Below are 19,286 nucleotides of genomic sequence, written 5' to 3' on the forward strand. Positions count from 1 at the left end.
TTTAATTTTGATTCAATATATACAACATCCTGCTATCCCAAAATTTTCTCGGCATACTTTTCCTATTACTTTCTCGGCATACTTTTCCTGCTATCCCAAAATTATCAAATACCTGTCTGTAGGAAATTTCTGCTTCAATTTCCACTTGACTGACTTAAACAACTTTTCAGTCAACGTACCAGAGCCAACCCATTGCCATAACCCAGTCAAGAGTCATATTGTACTATCTAACCCCTCTTCCATTAGGCCAATACCACACTACCCTGTTTCCTTGCAGCATTCCACACCCGGAACAACCACCACCATCACCCCCTTCTAATTCCACCACCAATGCACCCCCTCAGCACCGCTGCTGCCACCTCCTTCCTTTCCACCCTCTTATTGTTCCTCCACTTAACGGCATCATTTCCTTCGAATGACATGAGTAATCTTTCAAACTGCAACCGTCCATGCCCCGTCCTATCCAATAGCACCACTTTTGATAACGTTATCTTCAGCCTTGCCTCCAACCATGAAACCCTTACTTTCTTTTATGGGTGCAAGAAGTTAAGTGACTCTGTCGAGGAAAACTCTAAGTTCTCATGTCCCATGCCAGGAGATTCAGAAGAAGGGTTTTTCAAGTTTGGTGATCATCCTTCTGGGGACCGGTGTCGGACTAGTTTTCAAGTGCCGTTTCTCTGGAGTTGGAAACAACAACTTCAGGCTGAAGGGTCATCATTACTTGGTAAGGTTTCGAAAGATGGGTTTGATGTCAGTTATAGGAATCCTTACGGTGCTAATTGTCAGAAATGTTACAAGCATTCTGGTAGGCAATGTGGGTTTGATGGTAAAGTACCTATTTGCATCTGTAATGATCAACTCTGTACTGGTAAGTTAAAGGCCATGTTTGTTTCCCGGAATTCACTTTCCGGGAAATCACTTTCCAAACTTTTCTGTGTTTGTTTGCCATTAGAAAAGTTGGTCAACGAAAAACACTTTCCGGTCAACGGAAAACACTTTCCAATCAAAGAAAAATTTGGTTTAGTTTCCAAGAAAGTGTTTTTCCTTTTGGCTGTGTTTGTTTTCCGGAAAGTGGTTTCCGAGAAACCACTTTCCAAACTTTCCTGTATTTGTTTGTCATTAGAAAAGTTGGTCAACGGAAAACACTTTCCAGTCAAAGGAAAATTTGGCTTGGTTTTCAGGAAAGTGTTTTCCTGGAAAATTTGGGCGGAAAACACTTTCCGGAAGTTGTGAAAAATTTAAAAATGTCATTATTTGCTGATTATTTCAAATTTCATCCTCAAACTTTTGATTGCTATATATAATTTGTTTTGTATATTTATTTTTCAATTTCATCTCTTAAATTTAATTTTTATATTAATTTTGGTCCTTATTTTTATAATTGCTATTTGCTTTTTCCTTATCATTTTTTTATTGAAATTTTTTATCTATTAAATTTGGTCCTTATTCTTTTGATTGTTACTTATTTTATTTGAAATAATTTATGAAATGTTAATTATTATTATTTTAATTTATTCACTTTTTATTTTTTTTTTAATTTTTTAGATTTGATCTCTATTATTTTGATTATTATTTATTTTATTTGAGATAATTTATGAAATTATATTTTTTTTCAATTTCATTCTCATTCAACTTTTTAATTTGTAAGATTTGTTCCTCATTATTTTAATAAACTTGAGAAAAATAAAAACATTAATAAGTTATTTTCCAGCTCATTTTCCATGACATAACCAAACACTGGAAAATGTTTTCCAACTTATTTTCCATTACACTACCAAACATCGGAAAATACTTTCCCGGAATTCACTTTCCCCGGAATTCACTTTCCAAAAGAAAACTACTTTCCAGCAAACAAACGGGCCAAAATCTATATTAATTTTGACTAGCCAAAATCTATATTAATTTTGACTAGCCAAAATCTTCTAGTTTCCGTACGAGTTTGGTAGCTTTCAAGAAATGCTAGGCCTTCTTGTGGTAATTGATATGGAGGGTTTTTTTTTATCAAATTATGCAAAGCTTCAATGATTTCAAGAATTAATGCTTGAATTGCTTGAAACAGGGAAGTTGTTTTTAAAAATAATTTTTACTAGAAAATATATTAAAATAATTTTATTTTTAAATCAACATATAAAAACATTAAAAATATTAATTTAAAATAAAAAAATAATTTAAATTTAAAAAGAAAAATATTTTTACAATGCAAAAATAAATTCACTCACTGACTTAAACAACTTATTAGTTACTTATCGTGACATATAGTCAACCCACCTTAATATTTTAAAAGACATAAAAGCCCCATTCATGCCAATCAAACAAAATATCAGAAACAACTAACATATTTTCTCACGACTTTGGTCTAATGAAAGATCAAACTCATGATATATGTGGAGAAACAAATAGCATGTTCGAATATATTAGATAATTTTGATTGGACAAAAGATGCACGAAACCATTAAAACACCCATGAACTAACAAATAATCCTCTTTTCACAGCAGAATTCACACCTCAACTACTTTGTGAGAAATAAAACATTTATCATGAACTTGGTATTGGCCTCGATATTGCGAAATTACAGTATTAGCTTTTTTACTGTGTGAATTCACAGTAAAAAGCTGATTTTATCTTTTTTTATGAGCAAAGTAGCAGTCTTGGTTCTAATGATATGAAGGTATTTTCCAAACGGCTCCTAAAAGGAGGAGCTTTTCTTCCATGTTGGAGAAGGTTTAGAATGATATTATCACATAAGAGGTGAGTCACTGTTTCATATTGGTTTCAAATGAAATTATTATTAAGGAAAAGATTTATTTCGTTAGATTACAAGTGGAAATCAAATATATATTATCATTACCGTTGATTTACAAATTAATCAATTTGAGAGAATACTAAGAAAAAAATTAGATATGAAAATATATAGTTTTGAAATTTCAAAGTTGGTTTATTATGCTAAAGATAAGGAGATCTAGGAGGTGATATTTTCTAAATTATATTATGGAGATATTGTAAAAAATTACGATGCTCCTGCTACTAACACTCCAGGACCATAGAAGATTGCAAGTGTCGTCGAACATCTTTATTAGAAGAAGATGATTCGAGTGTTGTTTTCAGTGTCTCTGCTACCACATCAGAACTTCTTTCTGCAAAAGACACCAAAGATTCAGTAGTGTAAAAAGAAGTCAGACAAACCGGAATCAACAATTCCTAAAGTTAAGATTAAACCAATTGATAAAAAGCCATAGCAAGCAAGCTGATATCAAATTAAGAGAAATTAAGTGTTGAATCAATCTTGTAAAATTATCAGTGTAGGACATGTCAATTGAAGTTGCCATCTTTTAAAAGATAGTTTTATATTTTTATGGTTCTAGTGAATTTTTGCCTAGATTCAGAGTTTTTTTCTTGGAAATATCTTCTCTCTAAAATAAGATTTAAGATATTTAAAGTAGTGGTGACAATGTTATATTTAAAATATTTATTTTCTTAAAATAGATTTTCTTATAATTTTCTATTGTAATTTAATTTTAAGGCTTGAAAACTCTAATTTATTTCTTTATAATTTAGAAATGTATTTTTTTAATGATTGTCAAACTCCAACGCTATACACTGTGTGTCAGGTAGAAATGTAAAAAGTTAACAAGAACAGGACAAACAGTATTCAAGAAAGAATTGTAAAGCTGCCATGGAATGGTTAGCTTAAGTTTACAACAATATAGATTAAGACATTAAGGAGTTCAGAAAACAAAAACATTACCTAATACATCACACTTAATCTCAGAATTAATTCCTTAACTGTATTAAATTTTATGTCTGCTGAGACTGATTCTATAATTTGTTTATTACTAATTAACTACGACATCTTCCATTGGTTGTCGTCATCACCATCATCATGAGTCAGCACATTCCACTTCTGTCTTTAGGGTAATTTCATTTTCTTATAATTGTTGCTGATCACCAATGAAAGTTGTAAAATTTTCTTATATCACAAACTTACTTGATGTTCATGTTACAGGAACATGATCTTAAAGGTTTGGTAAGGGTCTTAAGATTGCTATAGGTGAATATAATAATAAGAATCCAATATTTTCATTTGATGACGATGAGGTCGATGATAATGATGATGATCATTTTCTTTTACAGTCATATCAGCAGCTATGGCAGCGATAATTGCTTTTTCTATAATTGCAATTTGTTTCAGTGGAAGAGAAGGCTCATTTAGTGGCATTATAGCAATGACCTTCAAGCTGAAGAATTCACAGAATGTTGACAGGTTTGAACATTTATGATGGACTATCATTGTCTCACCCCAAGGCGTTATTCATATTTAGACATTAAGAAAATCACCAACTCATTCACCAATAAACTAGGTGAGGGGGGATTTGGTAATGTATAGAAAGGAAAGTTAACGGACGGTCGACTTGTGGCCGTAAAAGTCCTGAAAGAATCCAAAGGTGATGGAGAAGAGTTCATGAATGAAGTTGCGAGCATTAGCAGAACTTCCCACATGAATATAGTTACACTTTTGGGTTTCTGCTATGAGAAGACTAAAAGAGCTTTGATCTACGAATTCATGACCAAGGGATCTTTAGACAAGTTCATATCTTATGAAGGAACCCCAGATACAAATTTTGGTTTACAATGGGAAAGGTTTTATGAAATTGCAGTTGGTATTGCTAGAGGTCTCGAGTACTTCCATAGAGGTTGTAACACTCGAATTGTGCATTTTGACATAAAGCCTCACAACATTCTTCTCGATGAAGATTTTTGTCTAAAGATCTCTGATTTTGGTCTGGCAAAGCTATGCAAGAGTAAAGTGAGTAAGGTTTCAATGATAGGTGCAAGAGGGACTGTCGATTACATAGCACCTGAAGTGTTCTGCAGAACTTTTGGAGGAGTATCTTACAAGTCTGATGTGTATAGCTATGGAATGATGGTTCTAGAAATGGTTGGAGAAAGAAAAAAAATTATACTGGATCTTCGGAAACTAGTGAAATGTATTTCCCTGATTGGTTCTATAAGTATCTTGAACCGGGAGAGATTACATTACTTTATGGGGGTTTATCAGAAGAGAAAGAAGAGATTATAAAAAAGATGATTGTTGGAGGTTTGTGGTGCATCCAAACCATTCCATCAGATAGATCATCAATGACAAAGGTGGTAGAGATGTTTGAAGGTAGTCTTCACTCTTTGCAAATTCCACCAAAAGCTTTACTTTCTAAAAGGTCTGTCAAGATTACTCTTCCACTATATCATCATTGCCAAGTGTGTCGTCACAGGGGGGTGGAGTGAACAAATTGTCCGTTGATGAAAGTGACTTGCAACTAGAGACTTCAATACTTTGTGTAGCCTGATGAATATATAAAAAACCTTATTTCATGTCCTTCATCTAAGAGCTGCTTCTAGGCTAAATGGTTCTTTGATATAGCTCACCGGAGGATACTCGCACAGGATTGGTAATAGACATTGTCGTCTCTCTCCATCTCTTTTTTTCACCACTGATGCATACCAATTATAGTATGTACTTCATGTTCAATCTGCTGAAAGTGTAGAACGTTCTGTTCCTACTTGCCTCTTATTGTTTATGGTTTCAAGATCTAGACAATAAGTGAGGTTCAACTGTATCATGTCTATGGTTAATGTCATCCATCCTGCATTGCAACTTTCTTAGTGGACTTTCATATTTTTCTCACTCTGTTTATTTGAGAAATATATTTCCCGGATTGGTTTTATAAGCATCTTGAACCAAGAGTGATATCAAGACCTCAAGAGAGTATGACAGAAGATGAAGAAGAGATTTTAAGGAAGTCCACTATGGGATGCGGAAAAGATGAGAAGATGATCTTAGTGGGTTTGTGGCGCATTCGAACAAATCCTTCAGATAAAGCATCAACGACAGGATAAGTGGATATTGTATGTTAATTGCAAGCACGCAGCACTGATAGGAGACACTATCCTCTCTGCCTCTGCCTCTGGTTTTTGTCAATGGTAATGTGTGTTAATTATGTTTTTGATATGATGCTCAGAACTGTAAAATTAATCTGCCATCCGTCACTATTAAACAAGTTTAAAATTTAGAGAAATAACTTGGAGGTTAAGCTATATCATTACTTGTGGTTAACTGATATCTTAGGGAGATGATGATTCCTTGTACCAATTTCAGACGCATCTCTGCTACCTATCTACTCTGCATTTTGCTGGGGTAAAGGTCTTATTGGATCACTACTGAGCTCCCATACTCTCTTTCATGTCCTGTAAAGCTCTTCCTACTGTTTTGGTAAGGTCCAGGAATGCTTCTTTCTTTCATGCTGAAGGCATTTTGACCTTTTTAAATGTGGCAGAATATGAAATTGTTTGCTCAGCAGAGCTTGACTATGAGTTTATTTGAAATGCTTTCAACATTCCCTATCACCAATCAATAGAACTCATGTTCATATGTAGGGATCTTAAGAGCACCCTCTTCTTAAGGATCATATAAGTTTCTCAACTTTCTATGATCCCCCAAGTTCTGAAAATCCACTCCATCAGATTTCTGCTAACTGAACTGAAATAATCCTAACTATTAAAAATTAAGGACCAAATTGAAATTTTATAGGCTAATTATAGGCTAACAACTAGAATTCCAAAAGTTCTGTGTAGCTATGGAAAAAAATAGCAAGGAATGATGGAAAACCAACGCGTGGTGTTGGGGGTCAAGGAAGTCACTACCTAGTTATTTGGTTTAAGATAGCTAGGAAACTCAGTTATACTGGTTTTATCAGAGATTCAAGGGTAAGTGACTAGTTGTAGCTACATAAAGTATTAGCACCCCTAGCACACCTTATCTAAGATAAGTTGTTTTGTGTGGTTTTGATGGGTTTCTTAAAGGTTTTCACGGGTTTATAACCGACAGTCAATCTATGGCTCAGGATGACGGCAAATGAGTTTCCTACAACTCGTACCTCATAATGAAAAATACTTCCAATTAAAATAAGTGAAAATTCAGAATAATTTTGAGAATTTTCTGGTCAATTTTTAATATTTAAATACCAACCTAGTTGGAGGTCCAACATTTATACTAGAATATTTACAATTAATTCTCATGAATTAAAATTTTATCGGTTATAGAAATAGTGACCAAATTCTCATGAATTCAATAAATTGATTTATTAAATTCAAATTGCATGTAAATATATATATTTTTTTGTATGGAAATACTAAAACACCAAGTATTTTATTTTTGTAAGCAAGATATGATTTTTGTATTTTTGAGAGACTTGGTTGTATGCAAATTAAATAAAGATTGTATTTTTCAAAGGGAGATTTTTTGTTGTTGTTTTTGTGGAAAGAAAATGATCCATTTAATACCAAAAAAGAACCTCGTGTGTAGGTCACAATTCCAAATATTAAATATGTGAGGATAAAAAAACTAGGAAAATCAAAATTGATTGAAAAATTATCTTTTGGGTATTAAGAAAATATTACCAACTAATGAAGGACCTATTTGATAAGACGCAAATAAAAATATTTTTTATAAGGACTATTTAGACCGCGATATCCATTCAAAACTAATTATTGTTTACCGACTCAAAACTAAACAACACCAAACATCCACACAATTTTATTAATGTCACAAACTTATATTCAAATTTCATGCTAATTCAAATAAATCAACATCAATCCAAGCATAAATCATGCATCAATATTTAACGTCCTCTAACACAAATCCAAAAAAATAAACTTATAATTCAACGCAAATAATCAAGTTATATTGAGATCCAAACACGAATCAAACCAAATTAACAATCTAAATATCATACAAAATAATAAGCTTTTTGCTCCAAAATTTCACAATTTATCACAATTTTGTCAAAAAATGGTTTGACTTCATAAATCAACCTTTTGAGATGATTGGAATGTCCGGGGTATAATGCAATGGACACTAGAAGACCGCTGAGACAATGACAGTGCATGGATTAATGCGCTGCCACTAGAGGAGCGTGGAGTCACTCTCTGGTGACCCGAACAGATAGAGATCCATTAGATCAAGTAGATCATCAACCCCTGTTGTTTTTTTGCCAACAGTGAGGCAAACAAAGATCTAAGAAAGGAGATTCGACCACATTAAGCTTTGACTACCTTCTCCTCTCTCTCCTCTTCACGCGACTGCTTTCCTCTCTTGGTCGTGAGAGAGGATGTCTTCACTAGCATTAATGAAGGTCATAGGCGAGGGGATTGATGATGCTGAACAGGGACTTGGTCCTGTCATAGGTGCGATCGATGGCATGTGGAGGGGGGATATATAGGAGGAGAGAGAGAGATATCTTAAACAACTCAAGAGAAGGAAGCATCTATGAAAGAGGAAGCTTGAAGAAATTCTGCTCACTTCATAAGAGTTCTTCTTTCTATTCTTTTTCTCTTCATTACATTTAAATTTAATAAGTGTTTTTGTTTGTTTGGATTAAGAATGAACTAATTTTCTTATTCTAGGGCTAGGATGTAATCTTTGAATTCATGACATGAGTTGAATGTAATTGAATTTTGTATATTTTGCTGATTTTAATTTAATGATTTTGGTTTTCATCCTTGTAATTTATTGGTCATGAATTGCATAGTTAAGGTGTTTAATGAATTAACGAAAGTTGAAGTTCAATATTAGTTCCTGAATTCATCAAATCTTGGTAGTGTAGCTTAGAAATAAATATAAATTATTGTGACATATATTCAAGAGTTCCACAAAACTTAATGAATTTATATATATTAATTTCTATGATCACGAAAGTACACATAATATTAATATAGATATAGTTGTTATACCTTGAAAAAGGACATCATATACAAAAGGGAATTCAGTCATTGCAATTAGCAAAAGATTAGTCCAAGAAACTATATTTAAATTTATGGAAGGAATTCATTTGATGAAATCTTACACCTTAGAAATCTTCATTTTTTATTTTAAATTAAACAAAAAGAAATTTGCATTCCATTATACAAATTTGAAATCTTATACAGAATATAGGAAATTGATGAATTAGTACTTAAACCACATCCTTGTGGATACAATACTTGAATTACCCTATTCTATATGCCAAAATCCATATGTTTATGGTAAAAATCTAGGGACGCATCAAAGTGTAATAAAAAAGATATTGAATATTCTTGTACTAGATTATAAAGGTTTATTAAGCACAAATTAGAGTATAACCAATGATTGATGATTTTAAAGTTGTTTTGCTTTTAGAATAGCTTGTATATAACATATGTTTGGATTCTCTTGTTAATTTTGCAATTAGACAAGCTATATATATGTTTTTAAGAAAAACTTGTCGTTATAATCGTTACAGTCTCACTAACGACTAAAATGGTTGATCAGTTCAGATTGGTTAAGTCAATATGTTGACTAATTCTTGCAGAATTCTCATGTATCCATCACTAATAAATATAGATCAACCGATTCATTTGGTCATACCAAACGGTCAACTAGTTCATATAGAATTTCAATTATGATAGATTAATCTAGGTGAATTCTTAGAATCGTCTATCTTAGATTTTATCATGTGATTTATTAATACTTTAAAGTATGCATGGTTAAGTGTGTGAGTTCATTTTAATTGTGCTATCAAGTAGGATATAAAGATTTACATTAAGCACTTAAAATGAATACTAATGTAAGTCTTCATTTGCTTTCTTCTTTGAATGCTCGATTGATTTCTTCACGAAATCCATCATGCTTGTTTTTATATTCTCACCAAGGCATATTATTAATCTATTTTTATTTTATTGTTATAATTAAAATATTTAAAATATGAATATTTGATTTAAGGGTCAACAATTAGCTTTTAATGAATATGATGACATTCTTTCAAATTTATGTAACTAATGCTATTTAATTTTATTTTTTTGTTGGGTTGAAATGAAGGAGAACTATGGGGAAATCGTTAGTAGAATTTGATTTTTTTGGTTGGCTTGAAATGATCAAGAAATGTTTAGCAATTAGTTATAAATATGATTTTAGCGGGGTTTTTTTAAAAAAAATGTAATGACTTTGTGCAACATTAAGCTTGTGATTTTTTCAAGAAAGTTGTCAATGGTAAGATTGTGGTTTTTCTGTTATTTTTGTTGACTTTTATTTTGGTGTCAAAATAAAGGATGTAAAGTGTATTGAAGTTATTAAAGCTCCCGAAGCAAAAAGTAATTTACTAAACTTTGAAGAAAAAGTGAAAAATGAAAAGTAATTATCCCTTTTTCTATATACAAAGCTAATTATTAGTAATTGTATTACTTATTTCTTTTTTATATATAAAGCTAATTATTAGTATTTCTAATTAATTGTTCAACCTTATTTCTAATTAAGAAAGATACTAAAACACTAATGCAATTCTTAAAAAATAGGTTGATTTCATTCATTTATAAATTTAGGCCTAGCATTATACCTTATATAATATAAGACTTTATTTTCACTAGTAAAATTATAAACATATTTAAACGGGAGAGGTTCATATTATTTGAGATAAATAGAGAAAATGTTACAACATACATGGAGGAGGAGGATCACTTCACTCAAACTCTACTCCCATTGCTCTCACACTGCTGCACAAGGCAGCAAGGCCGCTGCCCTTGGCAACTACTCCTCATTCTCTCTTGTTCTCTCTTTTCTGCACTGCACTCACTTCATCACGTTGCTGCACATGCAGCTACTGCAATGGCAGCAGGGCTGCTGTCATTGGCAGCCCTTCTCTGCAGCTCTCTCTCTCTCTCTCTCGTTGTGCTGCTCTCTTGGTGTTTATTTATAGGCAAGAATGGTGCCACCAACTCCGGTTCTTCTTCAACAATGGTGGCTGCCAAACTTTGACATTTGAGAAGGTTGCATATGGTTGGTGCAGCTCCAGCTCTAGCTGCTGGTGCCGTTCATTTATTGCACATTAATGGCAACAAACCTAACAAAAGTATGCAAGATCGATATGTGATGGGAAAAAGTATGCAGAATTGCTTAGAAGTTTTAGATAGAAAACTGAATGGCGTTGTTCATGACATTTGTTATTGATTGATAGTTTTCCTTCTTTTCTTGTCTGCTTTTAGGATTTGTTGCTCATGTGTAGACACTGTTCATGTGGTTACATATGAACCATGGAAACAAATTAAGGGCAACTGCACCTTTCCTCTTTCGCTGTTGTGTAAATTCAGTTCATCATATTCCGTTTCTGTATTGCTGAGCTGTTTAGATGTAGCAGAACAAACGTGATTATTAATTACAGGAAATTTACAAGCGGATCCAAAAATTGAGTTCATATCATAGACTCGATGGTCTTGCCGATAATGTCATTTTTGGTTGTTGAATGTTTAGTGGTCTTTTTCCTTGTACAATGCAGTCTAATAACTCAAACTTAAAATCCAAACCCAAATTCTCACCTCTTGTTTCCGTCTGATATGTTGGCATATATGACAGTTATTCTGAAACATTGACAGCTTTTACTCTAGGATCTTGAACCTAGAACATCATAACATCACAGTATCTCTATTTTTATCTGCATACCTTACTTTTATTCCTTTTTTTTGTCTGCTATACTGTTTGTTATGCTCATACCTGTCAGGACAGAGAATATCATAACATCCCAAGATCTTTGTTTTTATCTGCATACCTTACTTTTATTCCTTGTTTTGTCTGCTATACTGTTTGTTATGCTCATACTTGTCAGGACAGATAGCTCAGTCTCCCGGAAATTAGTTGGAGGAAAATTTATCTTTTTATTTTTTGGTTTAGTCAAACTTGTAAACCAAAATGAATAAGAAAGTGTGTCTCGGTTTGAGTTTGCCGCAGGCCGTAGCACAGCAAGTACAAAGGCTATATCAGACCTGAAACTAGGAAAATTCTACAAGGCCACAGAATTTTCGAGCAGGATACCAATTATACATTAAAAATTATTTTATCTTGCTAAGAAAATGACCTGCCTGTTTGGTTGGCTGCCTAAATTTCAATTGATGCCACTCTTATCGCTCTAATGGAAGCTTCTCGTTGACAATTTTCATTCCCCTTTGGTCAAATACTCACTACCAATTCTATTATAATAGTTGAGTGAGATAACTTCCATCTATTTTGTTTTTCCCCTTAACTCAATACTTGATGAACAGTCTTCCTTTCAATCCTCTCTTTGTGAAAATGCGACCACATCTCCTTCTGGCCATGTCTTGGTTTATCCTGTTCATAACCATAATCTTTGTCTGTGGTTTCACACTTGTGTTCTCTGCTGATGATGAGCGGTATCTAATCTGCAGAAACTTGTTTGATTGCGGAAATATTAAGGGTATTGGTTATCCTTTCTCGGGATCCAATAGGCCTGATTACTGTGGCTATCCAGGGTTCGGGCTCAATTGCAGTAACCAAATTCCGGAGATCACAATCACTCAATCGACATACAAAGTCCTTGCCATCAATAACCAGTCACGGACTATTAACGTTGCTAGAACAGATTACAGAGAAAATCTCTGTCCTACTCTCCTACTCAACACAACTTTGAATCCCAGTCTTCTGAATTACACAACGGATGATCATAACATAACAATCTACTATGGTTGCCCCGCTCAAGGTCCGCCTACTTCCCATCTCTTAACTCAGTTTCCATGCAGCATAAACACCACTGAGATGACGGGCTACTTTACAGCGACAGACGACTTCTCTTTCCTTGGTAACCTTGCTTCTAACTTAATCCGTTACCTGGAATCCTGCGACAACAGTGTTAAAGTTCAAGTACGTCAATCAGCTCTTGAGCCAATTATAGCAAATGCAACTGTAGCAAAGTTGCTTGGAGCTCTTAATCAAGGTTTTGGGCTGGTGTGGAATGCAAATGATACCTTATGTGATACATGCAATTCTTCTGGTGGTCAGTGTGGGTACGACCAGACAACTAAAGCATTCGCTTGCTATTGTGCCGATCAACCTCGAGATTTTAATTGCCTACCATCACCACCTAGTCAGTCAACAAGTACATCCTCTTTGCAGTTTCTTTCCTTGATGGCATAATAGGATTAATAGAGATAGCTCAAAAGTAGGAGGATCTTTGGTAATAGAAACAGGCGTGAAACATTCCTTTGAGTAGAGGTAGAAGCCTAGCCAACTATTAGGAATTACTCGTCATCCCCACTAGTCCAGGTTTTTCGTTTAGTAAACTTCAATTAGTCCAGGTTTTTCCTTCAACTGGTCCAGGTTTTTTGTTTAATAAACTTCGATTAGTCCAGGTTCCTCCTTCAACTAGTCCAGGTTTCTTGTTTTCTGAAGTGCAACTAGCCATCCTACTCTTCTAAGCAGTCAAGGAATAAATTCATCTTTGCAGATATTTGCAAGTTCTACCGCAGTTTTCAAGTCTGGTCAGGTTTTAGCTTGCCATATTTTCGTCTTTGGTAATTTATGAGTTTGATAGCTTTCAAGTAAATGCTCCAATGATTTCAAGAATTCGATGCTTGAATTACTTTCAAAGGCTCAAAATTAGGATTCTTTCTTCAGTCTTGTGTTTTACTCTGGCCCTTTAGAGCTCCATCGGGTGATGGTTTGAGTACACAAAAGAATTCTACACCTTGTTCATGGAATTTTAACTAAATCTCAGTTAATCTGTGAGAGTTTTTGTCCATGCCTATTTCTTTAGTAGTTGTGTTTATTGCTTGCAAAAACTGAACAGTTCAATTACTCATAGTTTGTTTCCCCTGTTTTCTCTGTTTTTTCCATGTCTTTTTCGCCACTTTCTTAACCACTGTTATTAAACCTGGCATTGTTCATGGGTTGATCCGGGATTTAGGGTAACTATGTGACTCTGTACTTTTCCCGGATAGAGTTTAATAACTATGTTCTCAATTGTGAACCTGCTTCCTTTTAATGTTGCCATTAGGCTGTATGTCTATCATCTGAATGAATTCATGAATTATTTTTGTATTCAACAAATAAAAACTCAGATAGCCAATCTCATATTTTAGAAGTTAGTCCAATTTATCGTGCTTATTAACCAAGTGCCTACTGCCTACTGAAAATTCGTTTCAATGTGGTCATTAATGTTTCAACTGACGTTTCTCGCTTTCATTTTTTTTTCGCAGAGAAGATCTCTAACCCAGATTCACTTAAAATAGGTATAGTTCTGCTACACACACATTAAAAAAAAAAGAAAAACAAAAAGCTGAGCAGTTTTTTTGCCTACTTCCAGGACTTAGCATAGCAGGTACTGTTGTCGGTGTCTTTTTGGGATGCTGGATCATGACCATTATACAACGGAAGAGAAGAAAAGCTGCCCTACTGAAAAGCAAAGACCTTCCTATAGCAGCTACTCCGTCAAGAAAAGGCCTTGCTACTTCAACTAACCTCTCTCAAACCACCCCTTCTCTTACCCCCTCAAAGTCTGACATTGGTAAGGGCAGTACCTACTTTGGAGTGCGGGTGTTCAGCTACAATGAACTTGAGGAAGCCACTAATTGTTTTGATTCTTCAAAAGAACTTGGAGATGGAGGGTTTGGCACTGTTTACTATGGTTAGAAGATGAAATTATTTTATTTTGCAGTATTGTAACTTTGCATATAGTAACTTCTATGTTGACTCCTTTCTAAAGTTTAACGTAATTGCTTGAATGATCAGGAGTACTCAGGGATGGCCGTGTGGTTGCTGTCAAGCGCCTATATGAGAGCAACATGAGACGTGCTGAGCAGTTTATGAATGAAATTGAGATCCTAGCTCATTTGCGGCACATGAACCTGGTGGAACTCTATGGATGCACCTCAAGGCATAGCCGAGAGCTTCTACTTGTTTATGAATACATTCCTAATGGAACTGTCGCTGATCATCTTCATGGAAGACAGTCGAACTCTGGTTTGCTCACTTGGCCTTTTCGGTTGAGCATTGCTATAGAGACAGCCAGTGCACTTGCATACCTCCACGCTTCAGATGTCATACACCGTGATGTCAAAACCAATAACATTCTCCTAGACAACGACTTCCATGTGAAAGTGGCTGATTTTGGTTTGTCGAGATTGTTCCCAACTGATGTTACTCATGTATCGACTGCTCCACAAGGAACGCCTGGATATGTTGATCCGGAGTATTATCAATGCTACCAACTGACGGACAAGAGCGACGTTTACAGCTTTGGTGTGGTCTTGATTGAGCTGATATCAGCTTTAGAAGCAGTGGACACCAATAGGCATCGGCATGATATTAATTTGTCCATCATGGCAGTGAAAAAAATCCAAAACCATGCTTTAAATGAGTTGGTTGATCCATTTCTTGGATTTGACAAGGATTTCGTGGTGAGGAAGATGGTAACATCAGTTGCAGAATTAGCTTTCCGGTGTTTGCAACAACAGAGGGAAATGAGGCCTACTATGGAGGAAGTGTTGGAGATCCTGAGGAGAATTGAGAAAGAAAATTACGGAGCAGAAAAGGCAGATGAATTGGATATTCGTGAGGATGATGTTGGTCTATTGAAGCATCCTCCTCCTCCACTTCAACTTTCACCAGATTCTATGAGTGATCAATTTTGAGCAAGCAGTTCTTCAACTACAACACCGCATTCCTACTAGTTGTAGAGATATCCTTATCCTTTGTGCTTAAAATATGTGAGTAGAAATTTCAAGTGTTGTACAATCAATGAGATTGAGTTTTACTATCTTCTCTTGGTTGGTATTGTTATGATGAAATAATCGCATGATTGATATGCTTGTGGACTGACATAGAACTTATAAATTATGCGGGAATTCGTGATTTTCTATCAGAAGGTTAACAGAACTACATTTGTACCAAATCCTCTAAAGCTAAATAAAGCAATGTTGAAGAAGAAAAGGAATAAATCCATCAAGAGAATCAGAACAACATGCTGGAGCAAAATTTCTTCAGGTTGATTAATGTTCCGTACTTAATTGTGTGCATTATTATTTGATGCATCTTGGGATTAGGGATGAGAGCTCTCTAAAACTTGTATTATTCCAATACAATGAAACTTTTCCTCTTCGCCTATAGATGTAAGCATAGCAGAGTCACGTACGTAAAACACTATGTAGTAGATGTGTGATTCTTTTTCTTTAAGCTTGTTATGATTATTCTCCTTATCTAATTGAGGGATCCTTAACACTCACACTGCAAGAAGTGCTGAAAACATTTTTTTCATGTTTCTGATCTTGATGTTTTAATGATAATACCATTAATGGCTTCAAACACAGCTTTGAGACAAGAGAATAGGTTGAAGCAGATGGGTGCAGCGTTCTTACATTGAAAGGCTGAAGATGAACAAGGAGAGGAAAAAGTATGCAAGATCGATATGTGATGGGAAAAAGGTGGTAGAGCAGTTGTCCATTTCAATTTCCTTGTATCTTCAGTGATAACTAAAACCAGCTTTTTGTTTCTTAAGAATGTTAATGTTTCCTGAAATTATAGCATGGATATGATTCTTCGTGTTGTCTCTTCGATCCCTCGTGGTGTTCTAGACGGCGTTTACTCCTGCATTGTGGAATGCGATCTTGCTGCCAATATCTTTGCAGTCCAATCTACTCGTATACTAATTGATGTAACATATAAAGCTAGGGTTTCTTAATTTCTAAAATTTTATAGCCATAAATTAAAGAGAAAAAAACTAGAATCTCTAAAGTTATAATCCTTAAGCTTAAGTGTAGAGAAAATTGCAGATAAACCTCTTATTTATTTTAAAAACACTTTGTTTCATAAATTATCTTATGAAAAAATAGCTTATAAGATTGTTTACATATAAGAATAATGTCTTAAATAGTAAAATCTTAATTAAATCAAAAGCAAAAATAATTCCAAAACAAAAAAGAATATACTTGTTATTTTAGAATAATGTAATAAAATTTCAATTTAATACAACTATAAGATAAAAATAATATGCTTGTTTTCATCAAATTACGCGTCGAACTCTTTAAGAATACTTCAAAACCTAAAAAAAATTAAAATAAAAAAATAATACAATAAAAATTAATTGTGATAATAACAATAAAGATATATAATGCTACATGTCAAAAACATTGTAATTAAGGATTCAAATTCAATGTAAAACCACCACACGAGGTCTCAGGTTCAGCAATTGATGAACCTACCAAATGTTTAAGCAAGTTTTAAGGGGAAAAGAATATTTATCAAGGAAGAAAAAAAAAAGGCAACAGAAATTTTTAATGAACCGAACAAATGTTTGAAGAAGTTTCAAGGGAAAAAGAAGATTTATCACGAAAAAATGTCAAGAGAATTATTTATCTAAAAATACCTTTAATATTGCCGATATATGATAATAACATTACAATTACAAGATATACTAAAACGCCTAGAAAAAACACCATAGCCGAATCCATATTAGCCAAGGTTTTTCCTTTCTTTTTTGCCTTTGAACTTTTTATTATTATTATTATATTTTTCTATACCCAAATTTATGACCACTTTATAAACATTTGTTAAGGAAAGAAAAATTTAACAATTATGGACCAAAGTGTAAAATAAAAAGAAATCTCATGGCCAATCTCAAATTTTCTAGAAAAAGTTATAGTTAGTCCCCCACTTTCTTTTTCTTACTTTATAGTCCTTTTAATTTTTTCAATTTTAATTTTGATTCAAAAATTTATTTTCTTAATATTCCAATCTTTGAGTTTGAGACAAAAAAAGAAGAAAATCCCTTGAAATGGTGAAGAAAATAGTTAAGTTGGTGAATGACCACTTTTCGACGATGAAATTTGATATTCTTGGTATCAATGTGTTCTATTTAACAAGATGAGTTTGATGGTGGTAGTTTTCTCTATATACATGCCTAAAAAATAGATTAGGCTCCATTTAGAATTTTTTTGTTAATTTGGTTGATTTTTTTTTCTATTAGCATCTTATCTTTTTTTTTTAATCCATTTCCATCACTTCAAGAATCAAAATATACTTCAGTATTCTATTCTTTTTCTATTCCAAATTCAAGAGTACAATGGTTACTTGATAAATCCACATTAAGATTTTTACATCATTTAAAGATATTCCCTCTTCATAATTTGTTTCTTTGGTGAAAATACATTATCAATACCAAGAGTTTATACTTAACTCTCAAAGGTTAATTACAAGAGCGATTTTTGTTATCACAATTTACTAATGACTAAAACAGTTGATTGGTTCTGATTGGTCAAATCAATCTGTTATGACATATTAACTTAGGTAAATTCTTAGAATTGTCTATCTTAAATTTTATCATATGATTTATCAATCCTTCAAAGTATGCATAGTGAAGTATGTAATTTCATTTTAATTGTGCTATCAAGTAGGATATAAAGATTTATATTGAACACTAAAATTGAATACTAATCGAAGTCTTCCTTTACTTTTTTTCTTTGACTACTTAATTATTTTTTTCATAAAATTTATCATGCTTGTTTATATGTTATTGAATAAACCAGTTTAAAAATTATTCTCAACAAGATATATTATTAATCCATTTTACATTTTAGTGTTATTGTTAAAATATATAAAAACATGAATATTTAACTTAAAGGTCAACAATTAGCTTTGATGAATATAACAATATTATTTCAAATTTGTGTAACTAATGCTATTAAATTTTTTTATTTTATTTTTGCGGGGTTGAAATGAAGAGAACTATGGAGAAATCTTTTGTAGAATTTAATGTTTTTGGTTGAAATGATCAAGAATTGTTTAGCAATCTATTATAAACATGATTTTAATATATATGTTTTTGTTAAATATAATGATATTGTGCAACATTAAGATTGTGATTTTTTCAAGAAAGTTACCAACAATAAGATTGTGATTTTTTTTGTTATTTTTAGCTTCTAAAGTTACTTTAGTCATTAAAATTATTATAATAACAAAACTGTAAATAAAAAAAAAAAAACTAGTTGACTTTTATAAAAAAAAAAAAAAAACTGTAATTTCACAAACTTTGAAGAGAAAGTGAAAAACAAACCCAAAATATAGGAGGCTCAAAGTAATTAACTTTCTATATATATAAAGCTAATTATTAGTAATTGTATTACTTATTTCTTTTTCATAAAAAAAAAAAATTATTAGTATTTGTATTCAACCTTATTTCTAATAAAGAAAGATACTAAAACACTAATATAATTCTTAAAAAATAGGTTGATTTCATTCATTTATAAATTTGTCTGCCATAATACCTTATATAATATAAGACTTTACTTTCACTATTAAAATTATAAAAATGGTTAAAAACAAGTCAAATAAAGCCAATGATTCAAATTTAAAAAACAATTAAATTACATCAAGATTTAGAAGTATTAACTAATTCTTTTCTAAAATATTCCATGAGAGTGATGTATGGTATGTTAAGTAATT

At 32.8% G+C, this 19,286-nt stretch overlaps 1 protein-coding gene and 1 pseudogene across 1 annotated transcript; both read left to right on the forward strand.

The window, feature by feature from the left end:
* The first annotated feature begins 3,853 nt into the window (after positions 1-3,853).
* LOC18097608 (PR5-like receptor kinase) lies at positions 3,854-6,425 on the forward strand (annotated as a pseudogene).
* Positions 6,426-11,506: 5,081 nt separating this feature from the next.
* LOC18097609 (LEAF RUST 10 DISEASE-RESISTANCE LOCUS RECEPTOR-LIKE PROTEIN KINASE-like 1.3) lies at positions 11,507-15,741 on the forward strand. The gene is made up of 4 exons (XM_024599299.2): positions 11,507-12,948; positions 14,048-14,080; positions 14,155-14,475; positions 14,580-15,741. Exons 1-4 carry the CDS (start codon positions 12,090-12,092, stop codon positions 15,479-15,481), a joined length of 2,115 nt encoding a protein of 704 aa, XP_024455067.1. The 5' UTR covers positions 11,507-12,089; the 3' UTR covers positions 15,482-15,741.
* Positions 15,742-19,286: the final 3,545 nt, after the last annotated feature.

Source organism: Populus trichocarpa, chromosome 4 (assembly GCF_000002775.5).
Source record: "Populus trichocarpa isolate Nisqually-1 chromosome 4, P.trichocarpa_v4.1, whole genome shotgun sequence".
NCBI classification, from domain to species: domain Eukaryota; kingdom Viridiplantae; phylum Streptophyta; class Magnoliopsida; order Malpighiales; family Salicaceae; genus Populus; species Populus trichocarpa.

Excerpts from the sequence above, each read along its gene's own strand:
- LOC18097609 (XM_024599299.2), top strand. The coding sequence starts at position 12,090 with ATGAACAGTCTTCCTTTCAATCCTCTCTTTGTGAAAATGCGACCACAT. Across the intron at positions 12,949-14,047 it reads ACCACCTAGTCAGTCAACAA|AGAAGATCTCTAACCCAGAT; the intron begins GTACATCCTCTT and ends TTTTTTTCGCAG. Across the intron at positions 14,476-14,579 it reads GTTTGGCACTGTTTACTATG|GAGTACTCAGGGATGGCCGT; the intron begins GTTAGAAGATGA and ends TTGAATGATCAG.